The 21,379-nt window shown below is 44.9% G+C and overlaps 1 protein-coding gene across 5 annotated transcripts in view; it reads right to left on the bottom strand.

The window, feature by feature from the left end:
* STAC (SH3 and cysteine rich domain) overlaps positions 1–21,379 on the bottom strand; it is a 354,063-nt gene that overhangs the window by 28,897 nt on the left and 303,787 nt on the right. For all 5 annotated transcript variants that reach the window (XM_070455385.1, XM_070455386.1, XM_070455387.1 and 2 more), the window contains 6 exons: positions 17,854–17,954; positions 16,306–16,387; positions 15,055–15,170; positions 11,463–11,541; positions 3,625–3,689; positions 2,231–2,319 (listed from right to left, as the gene is read on the bottom strand). In XM_070455385.1, coding sequence (XP_070311486.1) covers positions 2,231–2,319; positions 3,625–3,689; positions 11,463–11,541; positions 15,055–15,170; positions 16,306–16,387; positions 17,854–17,954 — 532 coding nt within the window. The remainder of the gene's footprint in view (positions 1–2,230; positions 2,320–3,624; positions 3,690–11,462; positions 11,542–15,054; positions 15,171–16,305; positions 16,388–17,853; positions 17,955–21,379) is intronic.

Here is a 21,379-nt window from a genome sequence, read left to right as displayed (position 1 = left end):
TAAGACTTCACTCCTGAGTCAGACTTCTCTGGAGCTATTGTTTCCATCTGATATGTTCAGAACGATCTTCTAAGATGAAGCTGTGGGGCCTGCACAATGGGGTGCTGTTAAATTTTAAATTCTAGACACTCAAATGATAATCTCAAGAAGAACCCAATATACTGTTCCCTGCAAAGTAAATATAGGTCCTCCTTGTCTTCATCAGCAGATAGTTAACGTGGACTGTCAGTTGAGGGCAAGGGACCACACCAGTGATGAATCCTAGGTAGGTTCTGACTGGTAGGGTTTGCGGTATCTTGATAGAATGGGGCTTCACCTGACAAACACCATCTCATTCTTCTGTACCTGACCAGACTGTTTAGATAACATTTACATCTCCAGCCAGTGAATTCAGCATGGTGAGTCTTCCTCAAGGATGGAGAAAATTCAGATATACAAGAACCTAATTGTCCGAACGAATCTAAGGAGCCAGGAACCAAGCCTGAACTCTGCCCGGGAAAAGCCCAAGAATCAGCTGGAAGCAGATCACAGACGAACAATGAAAGCTGACCTTGGGTGTGAGCTGGGGGAGCCGCCAGACTTCGCCAGGACACCCACATCTGCTACGGGGGCCACTGGGCCTTGTACCAGGAAGGGCAGCTGAGCAATCCAGCTTGACCCCAATGGCAAATGGGACCAGGAAACGGTCCAGATGGAGGCTGTTGATAGTTCTTTTCTCTTCAGGGACTTTGGGGAAAGTGGAAGAGGAGAAGGCTGATTTCACTGAGGAAGAACCATGTTCAGGCAAAAGCCAGAGGGGTCACACCAGGGAAATGGACAGACCTGAGATGTGAAAAGGACTTCCCAGGTGGTGCTAGTGATAAAGAACCCATCTGCCAATGCAGGAGACGTCAGAGAGGTGAGTTTGATCCCTGGGTCGGGGAAGACCCCCTGGAGAAGGGAATGGCAACCCACTCCAGCATTCTTGCCTGGAGAATCCCATGGACAGAGGAGCCTGGTGGGCTATGGTCCCTAGAGTCTCAAAGAGTCTGACACAACTGACGTGACTTAGCACACGTGAGATGTGGGAAAGCTCAGAGAGCTCCAGGGTGGAGACAAGGTGTTCCAGAGCCTTCTGCAGGGAGGACCAGTGACACAGCACTTGGACAGTGGAGTCCACCGTAAAATGGGGGCTATTTTCCTAATGCTCTGACATATGAATGGTTTTCTGTGCTAGGTTTTCTCTCCATGCTCTTCAGAAGAGGAAAGAACCCATCTCTAAGGGCCCATGTGGCTGCAAAAGCAGCCCCTTGTATCCTGCTCCAGGGCTGGAAAACACCAAGTCCCTCTCCTGAGAGTGCTTGCGGCATGGCTCATGAACAGAGGGAAGGAGTGAAGTCTTTTCTTTGGGACAACCTGGGGAACGCGACGTTACAAAGACTGTACTGACGGCCAGTTCCTGAGTGTTGACCATTACTGCTCTAAATGCTTTATGAACCTTATTTGCTTTATCCTCACAAATGCCTTAAGGGAAAAGGTCACTATTATGTTTTTATCACTAAGGAAACCAGGGAAACACGATGTTTGTACATTGCTTAAAATCACACAGCAAGGAGGATGTGGACACAGTACTGACTCCAGCCACACTACCCCTGAAACATGAGACTGTGGTCCAGAGAAAGGTTTGGATCTCATGAGCGCCCTGAGGCTCACCTGTCTCTCTGTTTCAATGACCATGAGGTGGGATGGTTCTTGAAACAGAAGAACCTCTAGGTGAGAGCCAGGGGGAGCTGCCCGTCTCTGGCAGGGATAGATAGAGTTTTAGCTTGATTCGTCAGTCAGTGTTAATTTGGGCAACAAGTACATTTTTGGTTCCCTATTAGACCCCACAGAATGCCAAGTGCATCTGATGCTTAGCCTTCATGACGAATGCCAGAAGCAGCTCTACTGATGATGTACTAACCACGCTTCTCAAAGTGTGGTCCCTGGGCCAGCAGCGTCAGCACCACCTGCAGACCAGTTAGAAACTCGGATTATCAAGCCCCACGCAAGACACGCTGAATAGTGCTGAGTCAGAAACTTCCAGAATAAGGCACAGCAATCTGCATTAACCAGCCGCGCACGATAACATTTGAGAATCACTGCTCTAAGGCACTTGGAGGCAGCGCAAAGTGAATTATTTTCTTTCACATACATCACCACTGACTTTAAATCTTTCATTCTTCTTCTTCCTTTAAAAAATATTTTTTACCTCATTTCCAAATCTTCATTCTCTTGTGGTACAAATTTGTACAAGGCAACATAGGTGTTCATCTGTAATGGGTCTTTGGAAAGAGGTCCCTGAAAGAGAAACATAAAAGAAAAATGAGAGAAGAAAGGATAAAGAAATGGAGCAAAGGAAGAAGACAGGAATTGCAGAAGTTAAATGTAATTCCAGTGTACGGATCTTTTGTGTTAAATATCTAACCATTATTATTTTGTTCCAAACGTAAGTTTATTTTTAATTTCCTAGCTGAGTTTGATTTCATTACAAACTATTTGAAAACATTTATGTGGAACTTTTTGTCAGAAATACTACAATTTTCTTCAAATCACTTTTTTTTTCTTTGATCTAGTTATTCATGAAAGATGATACAGACTTGAGTCCAAGCAAGAGAATATTCTCTCTATAGACAGGAGACAGGTGGAGACTAGTAAACAACTTCTATTCCCTAAGATGGACAATTTTGTATCTAGTAATATCAAAGGGATCTGGGTGTAGTCATCCAGAAATAAGTTCATTCATGCTGTGGAAAAATTAAAGATGTTGGCCTGAGACTGATTTGATTGGTTATGGCATCACCATCCACTGACTATGAAACTGCAACAATGATAATAAAAGCTACTGTTTTCTGATAGCTTGCTGTGTGAGAGGCATGATGGCACATGGATTAGCACATGCAATGCTAACAACAGCCCTGTGAGGTCAATATTATTATGTCTCTAATTTGTAAACTATATGAGTTTTATAGGTATTATATAAACATAAGCTGTTATTATTAACTACATAAATGTTATAGCTATATAAATGTTTCTGCTTTATAATATACAAGATAAATTAAAATTATACAACATGTAATATTTATAGTGTAGCATTTTATATGTATGCAGATATACAATGTATAACTATACATTTAAATATATAATAATATAATGAATAGATGCCATATCTAGAAAACATAAACAAAAACTGCACATAACTATATGCTTTTTATCTGTGATTCACTTTGCTACCCAAAGCTCAAGTACTTTATGCAGTATTATTCTACCTTAATTATATATGCAAATTAACATAAAATACAATACTTATGTACTATGAAATATAGTCATAATATATCATTTACATCTGTAGAGCACATATCAACTTTTATGTAACATACATAACAGAAAGAGAAGCACACAGTACAATATCTATCCTTTGTGCCTTGGATACATGGATATTTGTTTTGCTCAGTGCTGCCATATGCTATGCACTCTATGGTACATTATCCTCTAAAAATGCTAGTCTGGGCCCCACTAAAGTGATTTCATGACCCACTTGGGGGGTGACCTACAGAATAACCTAAAGACCCTGTCTGGTCTGTCTTCTGAGATGTCCATAAATACCTGGTGATTTATGTTCTTTGCTTGGTCTCTGAAATCATCGGTGCCATTTTCTGGATACGTGAACACTGAAAGAGACCAGGAAAAGTAGGAGTTTTATGAGTCCACATTTTGGAAACATGCTTGAAAGACGTAGCTTTATTTATTCCTTGTACCACAGTTTCAGCTCAGTTTCTCCCCGCCTTTCCCCATCCTCAGCGACCCAGCTCGCATGTCATGTCCCATCTGTTGCCCTCTGCGCCCCTTACAGGGTCCACACCGCACTCTCTGCACACCCACACCCTCGTCCACGCCTCCGGGCCAGCGCACATCCTCCTGCATTGCTTGGTCTCATTTGGCAGAGCTCTTCTCAGGAGCAGAAACCATGTAATTCATCTATGTTAAATGTATCCAATCATTTGTTAAGGGGATGGTAGGGTAGGTGAGGTATGGCGCAATTTAACTGTATTTGAATACACTTTTCTAAGTACCAGACTCTTTGATCTCTATTGAATATCTTCATGCTAGTTTCCTGATAATCTCTGTATTCTACTTGCAGATTGAGGTTTTGAACTTCAAAATACTTCCTCAATCTCTTACTGGGAATGCATCGGGGGCTATTACTGAGAAAAAAATTAAACAGTGGTTTCTCACTTAGTGTGACCTTAAAATACACAATTCTCTACCTTTGGCATTTTAGCAGCCACTCTGTGGCCTTTGATGAAGAAAAAGGCTTCTTAAGATGGGCAGGAGTTGTCTCTGTCCACACACACAGCTGTGGGAGGTCCCTGATGGGTTGATGGGTATTGGGGGGCTCTGCCTTAGCTAGTTCAAGCATCTACCCTGGAGACCAACATCATGTATCGTTCTTAAATAAAAATAAAAGGTGGCACATCTTTCCAAGTCTATATGATAGGGCCCATAGTGTTGAAATTACTCTACCTTGTAGAAGCTTTGATAATCAAAAATAATACATTGCTGTTTTAGTCTTCCCTTTGGGTCTCCTAAAGAGGGTCAAAGAAACCAGAAGAGGAAGAGAAACACATCCCAGAAAGCTGTGCACCCTCTTTCAGTTAGCCCTGACAATCTCCACTGTCCTGCAAATGGACTCAGTCACTGTGAAGGAAACACACTTCCGAACAAGAGCCCCATAAATGTACCAATGCTCAGTAAACATCTATTGTCCATGGTTTATGGTTCCAGAGCTGGTGGACGCAGTTCCATTATCCCTAGGAAGTCAATATGTGGTCATGGAAGGAGCTCCGCTTTGTAGGCCGATGCTTACAGACCGTGTCTGCCTGAATATTTGGCTATGCAACTTCCTGGTTTAAAAAGAGTAGAGACCAGCAATACTTTTCTCTGTTTTAAGTGATTACTTGAAATCTTGGCATAATACTTGATTCCATAAATATAAAACTGGACACATTTAAAGAATATTGAATAGCTGAATGGAAACATAACAAGACCATCTTCTTAGAAAATTATTGATTGAAGCTAAAATTGAGACTACATAAGATGCATGTGCAATATTCAGTTTGCTTTTACAGTTTTGTAATTTCAAATTATTTTAGCTCTTCATTGACTATCCATTAGCCATCACAACAACGCGTTATCATTTTTTGAACTATGCTGAACATTATTTGAAGTGACTCCAAATGTGTTTTCAGTCAAATGGTTACAGACAGAACTGGAACATTTCAAAAATGATTTTTAAAAAAACCCATTCCTTCTGGCTATTTCTAAGACGTTGATTTGAGGGGAAAGGTATAAAGAAAGATAGCTATTTTACCAAAAAAATGTTATCAGACACTTTTTTATGTTTGGTACTTTAAATTCATTTTATGAAAAATAATTTGTCTGTTGATTTCATCCATGGAAACATACAAAATCTGTGTTAATTCTGCAGGTATGTTTTCTAATGTTACAGATGCAAAATCAACCTTCAGTTTTTGCTAGTCCCCCTAAAGCTTTCTTCTCTTCCTTTTCTATATTCTGTCTTTCTCTTTTACTTCGCAGTCCTGTGAGGCCCATGTCTCCAACGAGCTGCTGATGTGGGTTTTCAGATTTAACCTGGTCATGTACAAGCTACATTATCAGCGTGCTGACACTGACTCACCTCGCATCCCCAGAATGAATTCAACGTGGTACTTATGTACAGCCTTTCTAAAATACGTTACTGGGTTCAGGGTACTGAGGTGATTTTGTGTCAGATTTCTGTGCCCACATTCAAGAGGGGGATGAGCCAGCAATTTTCTTTCTCACGCTGTCTTCCTTTGGCTTTGAAGTCAGCATTATACCAGCCCCCTAAACTAAGTTAGAGAATGCTGCCGGCTGGCACTTTCTGTTGTCTTGAAAGAGCTTAGCTAATCTGGAAATTTTATCTTCCTTAAATGTTTGGTTGGTCAAGTTTACTTATAAAGTTGCCTGGGTCTGGCATTTTGTTGTGAAAAAACTTAAAATATTGATTCTGTTTCTATCATAATTGGAAGCCAAGTCAAGTTCTCTAATTTCTATTTCCTCTTGAGTCATACTTTGGTCATTGATAACTTTCTTGGCAGCTGTCCATTTGAAGTTTTAAATCTACTGGTGTGAAGTTGGTCATAAGGTGCTTTCCTGTCAACCTTTGTTGACATTTCTCCTTTTAAAATTATTACTTTTGTTTCATCATTCTCTCTTACTCTTAAAATTATCAATTGTAAATTCTACTTTTTTGAAGAACTATGTTTAGAATTTATTGATCTATCTGTGTCACATAATAATTCCTTGTCTTTACTACTGCCTTCCTTATCTATTCTTTTTTCTTTTACTGACTTCTTTTTAAATTTTTTTTTACTGACTTATTGAATGTGATGCTCAGATTATTACTTTTCAGCTATTATTTTTTAATGAAATAATTTTAGAGCTGAATACTCTAGGCACAATTTTAGCTGCATCCCACAAGTTGCGATAGGTATGTGTTCTTAAAAATTATTTATTTACGCTTGTGTTGGGTCTTCTTTGCCGCATGAAGGCTTTCTCTAGTTGCAGCAAGTGCGGGCTAATCTCTAGTTGTGGTTCACAGGTTTCTTGTAGCAATGGCTTGTCTTTTTGCAGAGCACTGCCTCTAAGGCATGTAGACGCCAGTGTTTTGTGGTGCGTGGGCTCAGTAGTTGGAGCTCAAGGGATCTACAGCTTGGGCTCAGTAGTTTTGGCTCACAGCCTTAGTTGCTCCAGAGCACACGGGATCTTCCCAGACCAGGTATCAAACCTGTGTCTTCTGCATTGGCAGGCAGATTCTTAACCACTGGACCACTAGGGAAGTCTGGTAGTGTTTTCATTATTATTTAGTTTTAAATATATTTCAATTTTCATTATGACTTCTTTGACATATTAGCTTTTAAAAAGTATGTCTGTTAATTTCCTAAATAGTGGGTTTTCCTAGTTATATTTTGGGTATTCGTTTCTATCTTGTTTGCACTGTAGTTAGAAAGATGTGTTCTATATCTTATTAATTCTGTGAAATTTATGAAGCGTGCATTATAGTCCAGTAGGTAAGCAATAGTTCCATGTGTTCTTAAAAAGAATGTGAATTCCTCATTTGTTAGATGAAGCGTCCTTTTTAATTTTAATTTTTTATTATTTTTAATTGAAGTACAGTTGGTTTACAATGTTGTGCTAGTCTCAGGTGTAAAAGTGATTTAGGATACATATATATGTATGTGTGCCATGCCAATTTGCTTTAGCCATGTCCGACATCTTGCAACCCTATGGACGGTAGCCTGCCAGGCTCCTCTGTCCATGGGATTCTCTAGACAAGAATATTGGAGTGGGTTGCCACGTACTCCTCCAGGAGACCTTCCCGACCCAAACCCATGTCTCTTACGTCTCCTACATTGACAGGCGGATTCTTTAATACTAGTGCTGCCTGGGAAGCCACTTCGTAAATATATTAATATATTCATTCTTTTGGAGTGTCCTTTGAAAGTTAATTAGGTTAGGATCGTCAAGTATGTCCATAGATCCTCCATGTCTATACTGAAACTCTTTGTCTATCCCATTTGCCAGTGACCAAGAGGTGTGGTAAAATCTCTGATTATGAACTGCAATGCCAATTTCCTAACAGTTCCGTCAATTTCTCCTTGACTTTTTGTCATCCTGAGGCTATGCATTAGATAGATGCTTCACCCTTTGCTTATGACCTTGCTTCCAGGGGAGATTCGGCAGTTAAGGCAAAAGCGAAGACCAATAATTCTGCCTCTGTCAATTTCTGAGGCACCAAGGAATAATGTTGAAGACAACAACCAGAAACCCTCAGACCTGCCCAAGCGATTCATAATATAAGAGAGAAGGCAGAGACTGCGTTTTTATCAGTAAAGACATGAGTATCAATTGTACTTCTTCTGAGGTGGCCTTGGAAATATTCCTCAAGAATTTTGACACAACACCTGGCTGGCAGAAATAATACCTGTGCACTTTTCAGAACACATGTGAAACAGGTGATACAGACCTGGAAGCTCTCCTTGCCAAAACTGTGAGAAGATGAGAGGGAACTCAGACTCTATGTAAGCAAGTACGCTGTTTCTCAAACTGCACAGACAGAGCATTAAATCCAAATCAAAGGAACATGTTTTGAAGCAAACTGCTGCATAACTACTCACCCCCACTTCTAAGAGGGCATGTGAAGAAAGCTACTGCTGATCAAAGGAATATTTAATAGATCTCTAAAGCGCTTTAGAGATTTATTGTTTGCTAAGTTCTTTCAACAGATTTCTTTGAATAAGACTGTGAAAATGCCCTTTAATGTGAAAAAGAGACAGCAGATAATCAACTTGTGTTTTTGAGTGTATTATTCAGTGTCTCAGTTTCCTTAATCTATCCGGTATTTGTTGTGTGTGTATGTCTATGTATCCTTGTGTGTGTATGTTGGAGGAGAGGGTGTTGGACCAAATGGTCTCTAATCCTGTTTCTCAAATGTTAACAAAAATGTGAACCACAGATTCATCTGCAAATTCTGATTTTGTAGGGCCTGGGGCAGCCTGAGATTCTGCATTTTTCATGGGCTCTCAAGTTCTGCCCAGGTTGCTGGTCCATGGGCCACACGTGAAGTAGTGAGGCTCCAGACTGTATCTTTGACACTCTGTGACCTTATGATGACTTCAGTAATAGCAATAGTGCTTCATAGTGATGATCCTTAAATATGGTTGTTCATAATTTAGAACTCTAAGAAGATCCCCTTAAAAGAAAATAATTTATGGTTGTGCTGTCTTTGCTGCCGCATGCAGGCTTCCTCTAGTTGCAGCAGGCGGGGGCTACTCTTTATTGCTGTGCACGGGCTCCTCACTGCCGTGGCTTCTCTTGTTGCGGCACGTGGACCCTAGAGAGCACGGCCACAGTAGCTGCGGCACATGGGCTCTAGAACATGAGGTCCCTGGCATGTGGGATCTTCCTGGACCAGGGATTGAACCCATGTCCCCTGCATTGACTGGACTACCAGGGAAGTCCCAAGAAGACCACTTTCTGAGTAAAGAAATCCCCAGGGCAAATAGAGACCTCGTCTACTGAGGAATGGCTGACAGTATCCATCAAGCTGGATCAGGCTGGTGGAGGCAGAGAGGGAAGTGGTGGGCACACGCTGGGTATGATTCTGAAGGCCAGCAGATAAAATCTGCCAACAGACTGGACAAGAGGTGCGAGAAGAAGGGTGTCAAGGATGATGCCAAAAGCCTTGGCCTGATAATCTAGCAGAATGACATTCCTACAAGTGAGTAGGAGCAACAAAGAAGAGCCAGTTTCAGTGGGTGGTTGGGCAGGGAGGCAAGTGAGGGACTCAAGAGTCCACTTGGGTGCATTAGCTTAAAGAGGCCTGTCCTCCATTCACATGGCCATGTCCAGCAGGCTACAGGCATCAGAGGCAGCCAAGAGGCCTAATGCTAGGAATGAAGCTTCAGAGTCATCAGTGAATGGGTAATATTTACATTCATTATCTCATTTAAAGATCACGAGGCTCTATGGATTTGGTGTTATTAGCATCGTCATTTTAGAGGTGAAGCGACTAAAGCAGAGAGAAGCGAGGTCTCTCGAAGGCCACATGATCACTAAGGGAAGCCCAGCCTTCACTTTCAGAGCAGGCAGGGGCCCAGGACCAAATACGTCCAGTGCAGTTATGATGAGAGGCCACCCGTGGTTTGGCGAAAAGAGTCTGGGGCAGGTGTCAGTTGCTCAGTCGTGTCTGACTCTGTGACCCCGTGGACTGCAGCCGGCCAGACTCCTCTGTCCTGGGATTCTCCAGGCAAGAGTACTGGAGTGGGCTGCCATTTCCTTCTCCAGGGGATCTTCCCAACCCAGGGACTGAAGCCGGGTCTCTTGCACTGTAGGCAGATTCTCTACCATTTGAGCCAGCAGGGGAGCCCACTGTCAGGGGCAGGAGATGGGCAGAATCAGACTCAGGGGAAGAACAGCTGACCAGACCTGAAGCACTGAGATGCAGCTTTGGCTTATATTCCAGTCTCTGGTGAGTTTGGTCCTAAGGTACTGATGAACTCCAGGGCTGCTGGCCCAAATTCAGTTGCTAGATCTGCAGTGCTAGACAGACCTGGGCTGGGTGCATGCAGGGTTATGGCTCTGCCTCAAGGGCCCCAGCAGCTGGTGCTCTCTAATCTGTCTCCCTCATGGCACTGCTAAGTGCTCCCTGGATATCTGCATGGATCCCAAAGTACAGTTTCCCCCATGTGATGCCAAAGGCTTCTTACTCTAGCGGTATGCTTTAGCAGCTGTGTACAGGCTTGGCAAGAGGGGGGCCCTGATGGATGCTGACAGTTATTTAGGAAGGAGGATCATCACAGAGGCACAATCCTAACTGGAGAAGAGACATGAGTGAATTCCTAGAGCTAAAGAAATGGAAATGGTACCTCATTGTATGACAGCTGCTGACAACGCAGCTACAGGGTATTTGATGTAGAAGTTCTGTTTCCAGTCTGGAAAAGGCAGGGACAACCAGGCAAGTGGAAAATCTGTCCAAGGCAGCACTCTCCGGTGCTTCCCACATGGGGATTAGAGCCATGAACGGTAACTTCTGCCAGGAGAAGGCATTCAGCCCAAGGTAACAACACAGGTCACAGCCTGCAACATTGCTGGGTTATGAGTGACCTGAGCACAGTTCTGTGACATATGTAGTTTTGCTGGTGGTAGAAAACACTTCATAATTTTTTTTTTTGTTTAATAAATAAGAGGAAGTTAAGCAGTTGTTGACATCAAAGAGGCTCATCAAGATTCAAGTATTAGGAGCTGGTTATGTCTCTTTAAGCTAAGAGGAGATTCTTTCTCAATGTTAGCAAGTGGTAGCAAGTAGTTAGTATTTAACAAGTATTCCAGGAATTATTTTAAAAAGGGCTTATGCTATCAGAAAACTAAATGATATTAATAAGGAATATCTGTCTTGATTGTGCAGATCAGATTTTGAATCTTGGTTATCTCTGCTGGGGAGGAGCCCAGGGGAGGCCCACACTCCCCAGCACCACCCCTCAGTTGAGCAGGCACATCACTGTGAGTACTTCTGATGTTTTCTCTCTGGGATGCCCTGTTCATCCAGTGTAGGTGAGTGGGGAAAGTGATATGTTAACAAAAGGTCTGGAAGGACCTCCATGTCCTTAAAGCATGAGAACTCAGGAGCCAGAGCTCAGGGAATGTTATAACTGAATTCCTGGAATCCACCAAAATTTATCCGTCCCCCTCCATATTATCAAACACTGTCCAGCCTGAATTTCAGAGGGAGCTGAGAAAGAGAGGGGCCTGGAAGTCATGTGAGCCTGCCTGCTGACCTGGATGATGGATGAGATACCCGTTTGCGCTGGGTGGTGGTGCCTGATTCCCACGCCCTGACTTACCACTGTTGCTCCGCTTCCGCAGGTCATACCCATCTCCCGGCCCATCAGCCTCTTCAGGAACCTCCACGAGATCTGAAGTCTTGAAAAGAGGGAACAGCAGCGAATAAGCAATGTCATTTAAGTGACTGAGTGAGCAGAGACTGTGATACCAGTAGAAGAACTAAGGTGGAATTTGCAAGAGACTGTCTTAAGCATCTCATCATTGCTCTCTTGTCTGTTTGGCTAACTTCGGAGAGGCTGTGTCCTCCCTCTCAAGCACTGTCCCTCCCTCCTGGTGTCTTGGGCAGGCTCAGGGGCTGGCACAAGAAAGGTGCTCAGTGAGAGGTGAATGAGTGCCTATAGGCACTGGCTGCAGTTAGGCTGCTTCCCAGGAAGAGACGACAGAGAGAAATCAGAATTCCTGCCCACATCCTGTTACTTAAAATGTTCAGCAGGACTATAGCTTTTTCTAGGTGAGTGCTGAACATTAATTCTGGAGAACAAGATGCACTTTTGAGGGTTGCATTACTTAGGTATGAGTTAAAGCCTGTTTCCATTGCTGCAAAAAGTAATTGTTTCAGTAACATCAATACTTATTCTGCCCTTTCTTATGTATAGAAAGAGTTATATTCATTATAGGGCTTCCATGGGGGCTCATATGGTAAAGAATCTGCCTGCAATCTGGGAGACCTGGGTTTGATCCCTGGGTCAGGAAGATCCCCTGGAGGAGGAAATGGTTACTCACTCCAGTATTCTCACCTGGAGAATCCCCTGGACAGAGGAGTCTGGCAGGTTAGAATCCATGGGGTCACAAAGAGTTGGACAAGACTGGGCAACTAACACTTTCACTTTTTTTTTCATAGTCATTATTTAGGTTACAGAAATAACAGCAACAATAATAAAGCAGCACTCTAAATAGCTAATTATAACCAATCATCTACTGCCTGCTGTTTTTAAGTACTTTATATGAATTGTCTCATTTATGCTTAACAATAATTCTATGATAGATCTATTTTTCAGATAGGAATCTGAAGCCCAGAGGGAACTCAACTCGAAGTCTCAGAGTTCCTAAGTGGGAGAGCTGGGGTTAGACCTCTGGCATTGTCTCCAGAGTCCATGCTCTTTTTAAAAATAGAGTTGATCTACAATATTATGTTAATTTCAGGTATACAACATAAAACTTCAGTATTTTTTGCAGATTATACTCCATTAAAGGTTATTTCAAGATAATGGTTATAATTCCCTGTGCTATACAGTATATCCTAACTGCTTATCTACTTGATAATTGTTTGTATCTGTCAATCCCATAGGCCTAATTTGTCCCTCTCCCCTTTGGGAACTATAAATTTGCTTTTATATCTGTGAGTCTGTTTCTGTTTTGCATATACATTCATTTGTATTATTTTTTAGATTGCACATATAAGTGATATCATACAGTATTGGTCGTTCTCTGACTTAATTCACTAAGCATAACATCCTCTAGATTCATCTCCTAAGCACTGGGAGATGCTTATTTTTGCTTATTTTCTTATTATTTCTTGGTCATAATACATGGCATGTGGGGTCTTAGTTCCCCAACCAAGGGTCAAACCTGAGCCCTCTGCAGTAGAAGCCCAGAGTCCTAACCACTGGACCACCAGAAAAGCCCCTCACCTCTCTAAATGAGGAATTCAGGGGGCCTCAGAGGAGAGTCACATACTTTTAAAACAATTCAGGAACAAGTCAGCCTTCCTAGCTCTTCTCATCAGCTCTAAAGTCCTATAGTGCTGCCTGTCTGAGACTGATTTCTTGTTACAGTTTAGCTTTAAGATTTGTTTCAGCCATTCTTCCTTTCATGACACATCAGAAAGAAGAAAAATATAAATGTCACAGGGTCTCTAAGTCACTTGGACCCTTCTCTGCAGCTCACTGTTTCTGAACAAAAGTTGCTATGATGATGTTAATTTAATCTCATAAAACTGAAGGTCATTCCTAAACGAGCTAACCAACTCCTAGAAAGTTTTTGTATTTGGTTTCTGCTGGCTCTCCCAAAGCCATCAAGCTTTTTATATTCTACAGCGTTTGAAAGCACATGAGAGGAAACCTAATAATTTAGAAACAGCCAGGCAGCCACTTCCCGACAATGTAAAGCAAATGCCTCTATAGCCCTGGAAGAAAAGAAACCTTTGCTACGTGGGAATATGTTCGCTTCAGGACATAACAACACTGCCAGAATGGCAAGAGGCTGAAGTTCATTACCACTGACCCTGCAGGAAGGAAGCAAAGTCATTTTAAAGTAGCGATCAATTGTTTCTGTTTGCTTCCACCAAGGCAAGTTGGGCTCCAGGGAAAGAGTGAAGTGACAGATATTTAAGCACAATTTGATTTGTCTTTGTCTCCCTGCAGCTCTCAGAAAGATGCCTTCACAGAACAAAATTCCAGGAAATATTTACCAGTGGAACCAGTGCCAGGAAGTATAAGCAGACTATGATGAACCAACAAGTTACTGACATACAGAAAACTATGCTTTTTTGCCCCTAAAACCAGTCTGTAGGGTCAAGACACAGACACGAAAGCAGCCTGGACATCCCTCAAGTGTGCCTCTGATGTTCCTCTTGCTCCAAACACCAGTCACAAATGCAGAGGTGAAAACGTTCACTGCCTCCTGCCGACTGGTCCCTGGGATGTCTCTGTGCTAAAACTAGCTAACCAACTAGTTAGTTGAGCTAGTTCCTGCAGAGCTCAGAACTGCAGGAGTGGATGCTGCTGCTGATGTGAGCATGTCAGACCTATCTCTGAGGCGCCTTCTCTCTGCTACAGAGCTGGGTGGCATCTTGGGGCATTCACAGAAATTCTGGTTAGGACAGCCAGAGAGGATGATAATACCAGGTCACAGAGATGCACAGAACACTCATTTTTAGGTCAGGTCAAATGAAGGCGCTTCCCTGGTGGCTCAGATGGTAGTAAAGACTCTGCCTGCAATTCAGTCCCTGGGTGGGGAAGATCCCCTGGAGAAGGGAATGGCAACCCACTCCAGTACTCTTGCCTGGAGAATCCCATGGACGGAGGAGACTGGAGGGCTGCAGTCCATGGGGTCACAGAGAGGCAGACACGACTGAGGGACTTCACTACTGCTATTACTAAGTGGGGAGAGGTGCGGGGGGATGGTGATGTGACCCGTGGACGGAAACACCCCATGCCTCTGGGGAGGGCAGTGTTCGTGTGAAAGAAATCAAAGGGTGGATCTTGCTTTAAAGAGAGAGGACTGAGAACATGTGAGAAAGGGCTGTATTCTTGAACTGGGATGCAGCTGGAAGGAGAACAGGACACAACTGGGACATTCCAGCTTCTGCCCTTGTCTGGGGCGAAACTTTCTATGTGTTGGCAGATATGCTGTCTAATGGGGAGGGGGGAGGTACACGGGGGAGAGTCAGGACTGAGGCCAAGAGTGTGGTCTCTGAGGATCTCTGGGGGCCGGCCACAGAACGTTACCCTTCAGTGCCCCAAGGCACTTGGAGCCCCCTTCGGAGGCTGCGTGGCTCCCGCGACTCCCCGCCTGACGCGCTCTGTGGTGCTCCAGGCCTGCCCTGCCTGGGACCACGGCGGGTTACCCGAGGGAGGAGGGGGCAATCACCGAGGTTCTGTGAGGCGAGTCGGAGCCGCTGCCCGAGCTGCTCTTCTTTGTCCTCTGGGCCAGCGAGGTGCCGAAGCGGAGGGTCTCATACACAGGGTCCACCTTGTTGCCGCAGGCTGCGACAGAAGAGAAAGCTCATCTGAGACAGGGTTCCCTCAAGTCACGGTCGGGGACACAGCCGACCACTGACCACACCTCCTGGGTTAACGAGACCAGAAGTAAGTTCTGCACAACGGACCCACTAACCCCTGGGAGACCCCTGGGGAAGTGAGGCTTCTGTGGTCAAGTATCCCTGGGGATGTGCACCTCCCCCCCATGATTGTGCCAATTTTCCGGCACCCTCCACAGCACTCAGCTCTCTGCTCCCGAACGTTCCCTGACTGGCTGGTTCTCCTCTTTGTTATCCATCCCCAGGGCTCCAATGCCAAGGTTCTTCCCAGAGACCAGCTTTATTTCCTCTAGCGAAAGGCTCTGCTTGCCAAGGTACAAAATCTCGTGACACAAAGCCGGCAGGAGGAGGCAAGTGTTTGGAAAGAAAGTCACATTACTAGGCTTCCTGAATTTCTAATTAAAAGCTTTCTAGTTTGTAAATTTCTAGGTTAAAACTTGTTCCCCCTGCCTCCACCAAAAGGCAAACATAAATGTAGAGATTTTCAGAAAGAAAGAAAACATAGAAGTAAACTGAAAGATACTGCTGAAGAATACATTCAAGCCAGAAATATCTGTAAGACATTATTTGTCTTCATTAAAGAATAACTGATATTCACTGAGTTCCTTTCGAGCATTGGTCTTATAATGTCATTATATCTCTGTTTATTTTCGTCTACAAAAAATTATGAAAAGCAGCCACTGCTGTTTTCAGAGTACAGGGTCCAGCAGGTTGAGTTACTTGCTCAGATACGCATCTGGCCAGTGGGGGAACTGGGCTCTGACCCAGGTCTATGGGAAACCATGCTTCATGCTGCTTCCACTCTGCCATGGTGCTGAGAGCTGGCACAGCATCTCAGCAGCCTTTGGGACCTGGGTGTCTCTCAAGTTTCATCAGGGCAGGGAAAAAGACTTCAGGGGAATTTGGTCCACCATCAGTTTCCCCTCCAGCAAAACAAACGACCATAACCCAGTTAGCCACCGAGTGAATGCACTCCGCCCTGCCCCCTGCCACCCCTGTGGCCCTGGGACCCGGGAGGAGAGCAGGCCTCAGCTTGGATGGTGCTGCTCAACCCAACGCAACCCAGCAAGGTCTCAACTCACCAATGGGCATGACTTCTTTAATGCAGCCAAACTGTTCGTGAATGAGCAAGGGGGAGCTGTAGTAACGCCGAAACCCCTTTGGCTGGGGAGAGAGAGTGGGAAAGAAAAGGGTTCAGTGTCACTGCTGAGATGGAGGCAACCACCTGAGAACTCTGAAAATGAAGCCAGTTGGTTTCTCTAGGGACGCCTCCCTGTCGCCCTTTAAGATGCTGACATGGCCTCTAATCCTTCCTGGGTGGGGGCGGGGAGGTACAACTGTCAATAAGCAAGCCCCACTGCCTCCAGAAGGCAGACCCCCAGCCCTGCCCTCCCGTCGTGCCCCTCCTCTGCCTGCTGCCACCTCCTTTCTGCTGGGCTCGTTGTCCCCTAGGACACAAATGCACGCTTGTGCATTCTCTCACCACGTGGTTTATTACACTCATTCAAAGGCCTGGGCGTGGGCAAGCGGACCTCACAGGGAGACCTAAGTCCCTTGTATGTCTGATGAGCTCTGAGTTCCAGATCCTGTTCTGTTTCCCGGACCTCTCACCCATGGTCTCTGCCCTGGCTTCTGGGAATCACCGTGGGAGGAGGTGGGGGGAGCAAGTGAGGCAGGGGTTTTGGAGAAGAGGATACTGCCAGTCAAGAGTACAGAGAGGAACTCTAAGAATCCTGGCTTCACCCCAGACTCAAAAAGGAACATCAGGGCCCTGCCCCTACCAGAATCCCAGAACCCTCTCCAACGTTCCTGGCAAGCGTTCCTCCGGTGAACACTGCTGGGGACGTGGGTGGCAGGAACTCTCCCTAACCCGGGATGGAGGACCTTAGTGGCATTATCTCTGGTTGTTAAGATGTGGAACCTACTGATCCTAGGTGCTTTCCCTGGAGCCGTAGAGAACAGAATTCTTCCGTGTGCCAGATCTTAAGTTTTTCTGAATCAGCTATCATGACCTAAGTGTCTCTAGGGCAGACCTTCTTGGTCCCTTAGAGTAACAGAATTCTTTGGCCATCCTAGTTTCAAATATTTTCAGAAGTGTTCTAGGTGGCTTTCTATCATTGTGTAGCACCAGTAGGGAAGCCCACTCCTGAGATGAGACAAACAGCCAGCATGGGTCAGGCTGAGGCTCCCTCTCTGGGTTTGGCCATCATGATCCATGATAGTAGTGTAGATTTTTACCACTCCACTTCTGTGGAGTGGTTAATCTCTATCCCATTCTTGATATGCTCTGAGCTGTCAGCCCATTGAACTGGGGCTGAAGAGGTTCCTGGGATGCCTAACTTTTACTTTCAAAACCTGGACAGTCCCGGGATGTGGGACTTGAGGGCTAACACTGACAAAGTCCTGACCCAAGACAAGTTGTCCACTTTACTAAAGACCCTGAGTATTTTTCTACACACAGAACTTGCACCTCTTCGGTTGAAAAAGCTCCTCCTTACTCAATCCTACTAGGAAGCCAAGCTGGCCAGCCAGAGATCTGGGGCAGGGTGGGGCAGTGCTTCCTGATTTCATCAGGCAGGCACACGCCCTGAGCAGGGGTCCCGGGGTTCACCCTGGGCACGGGCCCTTACCAGCTTGCCCATGCACCGCTGGGGTGCCAGGCCATCCATGCACTTGTGGTGGATGCTCATCTTACAGGCCTTGCAGCGCAGTCCATGCTTAGCATTTGTTCCTGTTGGATACATGGCGAGCTTTGGTTAGGACACAACGTGCTTTCTCAGATACTTGTATGAATTCTTTCCTGTGACTTGTACAAAGCTTTCAAAATGGACAAACTGTTATGGTACATTCTTTTACCTTCTTCCCTCCTTTCTACGCAAAGTATCGGTTCTGGTTTCCCTCCACTCCTTTCCTGTTCATTTCTCCAAGAAACCTCAATCTTCTCTGCTTTCATCACTCATTCAATTTAAACTCGCAAATCCCACTTTCTTGGCTCTTCACATGGGTCACATTTCTGCTCTTTCATGTACCTCACTAAGTAGCCCAAGTCCAGACATTCTGTCCATTTACCTGAATTCCTATCACAGAGTCTGAACTCTCAGGCAAACTCTCTGGAAAATACCCAATACAGGGGGAATAGCGTGGTCTGTGTGATATCAGGGCTGATGATGCTCTGAAGTGGGGGAGAGAGAGAGCTCGATCAGACACCAGCCCTGGCCTGGGGAGGAGGAAGGGCAGTGGGTGGCAATTAACCCACCTCTGCAGCGAGTCACTTAAGTGTCCTGGGACAGGGTGCTGTAGCACGGTGAGAAGGACGAAGGCAGAGGGGGGAGGACAGGAGAGAGGCACCCAGGGAACTGTGTTACTGCCCCAGGCCCATGGCAGCGGTGCTGGAACGGCTCGGGGGGGACAGACCAGGGCGCTGGAGGTGGCAGCTTCAGGAAGGTGGGGGGCGGAGCTGGCTACCTCATTTGTTGTTTCAGAAAGTGGCTAGAAGGAGACAAGGAGAGGATGTTAAAATGGGCTGTGTTGTGTCTCCACTGAGTCCAGGACAGAGGATACAGATGGCACAAGAGGTGCTATCTGCTCTGATTTATTAAGGGGAAATAGGTGCTTGGCTTCCGGGCGGGCCTTAAAAATTTGGTGCCGAAATGCATTTCACAGCTAAGTGACCGAGCAATTCAATCCTATTAGGAAAGAGGAAGGGAAGTGGGAGACTGGAGGGAGCACTTCTTTGCAGAGCTGTTTGGGCATTAAGAGTTTTATCCCCAAACGATCCTTCTCTACATGAGAAGAATGTGGTGCTTTCTCCTCAGTCTCCTCCTGCTGAGGGGGTTTGGAGGAGATCTGGACGTAGGGCTGTGGCCACACCCTTGGGAGAGTATACAGGTGAGAGATACAGGTGACCAGTGGTCCTGGCAGCCTGTCTGGGAGACATAGCCATAGAGGCGAGGCCTGCACCCTAAAAGCTTGTCAGCAAGGGGATGTGTGAATACCTCCTGTGGACCACGCTGAACGCTGCCTGAGAAGACCAGGTAGAAGGGAAAAGGGCCTCCCTCAACAGGAATTAGTCTGTCCATGTACTGTGAACCAGGAGCCCACAGGTCTCCCTCTGCACATTGTAGTTGGCAGGCAGGTCTGGTGGCTCAGATGGTAAAGAATCTGCCTGCCATCAGGAGACCTGGGTTTGATCCCTGAGTCAGGAAGATCCTCCGGAGGATGGCATGGCAACCCATTCCAGTATTCTTGCCTGGAGAATCCCATGGACAGAGAAGTCTGGCAGGCTACAGTCCAAAGTGAGGAGAGTTCGAGATACGTAAGATCCACCTCCACCTGCATCTCCATCAAACCACCACCATCCCGTGTCTGGATGGTGACTGAACTGTCTTTACCTGTTTTTATGTTCCTGCCTGGTATGTAGAAAGGTCAGACAAACGTACTCAAATCCCCTTCTCCTGCTTAACTGTCTCTCAGGAGGTTCTCCCTGCTTTCTGATGTTACACAAAATGCTTACCGTCATGGCAAGACTTTGTATGATTTGGTGGGAACCTTCACCAGGGTATAGCTACCTGGCCTTCTTCAAGTTTCTTAAATGCACGAGCTCTTGAATCTCCGGGAGTCTTTACACATGCTACCCTGTGTGTGTGGAACACTGTGCCTGTCCCTCCTCATCCTTAGGGTGGCTTGGCATTTCTTCAATGAAGGCTTCTTAGAACACTCCCCTTTCCCCGTCTAAATTATATTTTTTCCTATTAGTCTTTTCATGGCACTCTGTTATCTTTCACAGTATTTATCACAATTATTACTTATTTGAGGGTTTTTTTTTCCATCTGAACTACGAACTCAGTGAGGCTAAGGCTATTTGCCACTGTATACCAGCTCTGGGTATGGTGCCCAATAAACATGCATTAAAGAAATTAATGAACAAACTCTGTATTTTATCATCACACATGTGTCATGTGTGAAATCAGTCACACATGTGCTGAAATCAGTAGTGGCTGATTCACATAATTAATTGAAACGGTTTTACTGATGGTGTGAAAAGCATTTGGAGACCATCGATTTCACAGAAGAGAAGCTTGAGGGTCCAAGCAGTAGAGTGACATGCCTCGGGTTCAAGGAAGCCCTGCTTCGTTTCAGTCTTTCTGGACTTGATCCAAACATTTCCTCCTTTTATTTGACTGTTTCACTGACAAGAGGATGCACTTGGGGATGTGGTAAGTTGCTTCAGTCCTGTCTGACTCCTTGTGACTCCATGGACTATAACCCACCAGGCTGCTCTGTCCATGGATTTCCCAGGCGAGAATACTGGAGTGGGTTGCCATGCTCTTCTCCAGGGGATCTTCCTGACCCAGGGATGGAACCCACATCTCTTATGTCTCCTGCATTGGCAGGCAGGTTCTTTACCACTAGCGCACTTGGGGATAATGAAATGATAAAATAAGGAACTATGAGAACCTGACATTTAGCTAACAAAATCAACAAGAAAACCCTTGACAGGAGAAAGTCCTAGAAAATCTTCAGGAGGTATTACCTGAAAATCCCATCCTGAAGGCACATTGAACAAAAGAGTGTTTGCTATTACAAACACAGAAAGTTGAAGTGACATATAAACGCACCATAAATTACTGGATATGTGTGTTTGTTCATAAATACTAGTTGGACAGTCTCTTTTTCACTTTGACAATAAGCACTTAGTTGAAAGACTGCAATGCCTTCAAAAGACTGGACTTTGAAAGCAGTAACTTAATTTTTGTTTTCAAATTGGAGAATGCTATTTGTGCCCTATGTGAGAATGTAACTAAAAGCTTCAAAGAGGAAAGTTATTTCATTGTGTGCCGGACTCTGAAATAGAGCCATTATATATTAAGGTATATTTTCCTTCAGACTTGAACACTGTAATTTCAGTTTTCCCTGTTTGTTCTAATACACTCCACTGTATGAGTCAGACCACTAGCAATTATTCGGTTTTAGGTGTTCCAATTTCCACTGTGTAATAACAAGAGTGATTGAGGAGGAAAGCTTGTATTCTGTGACTTAGAGAACAGTTCAAAGGAATAATTTACCTCCCAGCAGTGGCATTAGTTTACTGTAGCAAGATAGGGAGAAGCTACGATCTAACTTGTTTTATTACCACCAACCTCCATCACAAAGGCA

The sequence above is a fragment of the Odocoileus virginianus genome, chromosome 26 (assembly GCF_023699985.2).
Source record: "Odocoileus virginianus isolate 20LAN1187 ecotype Illinois chromosome 26, Ovbor_1.2, whole genome shotgun sequence".
Lineage (NCBI taxonomy): Eukaryota > Metazoa > Chordata > Mammalia > Artiodactyla > Cervidae > Odocoileus > Odocoileus virginianus.
Note: the sequence above shows the minus strand (reverse complement) of the source record. Positions and strands in the feature narration are given on the sequence as shown.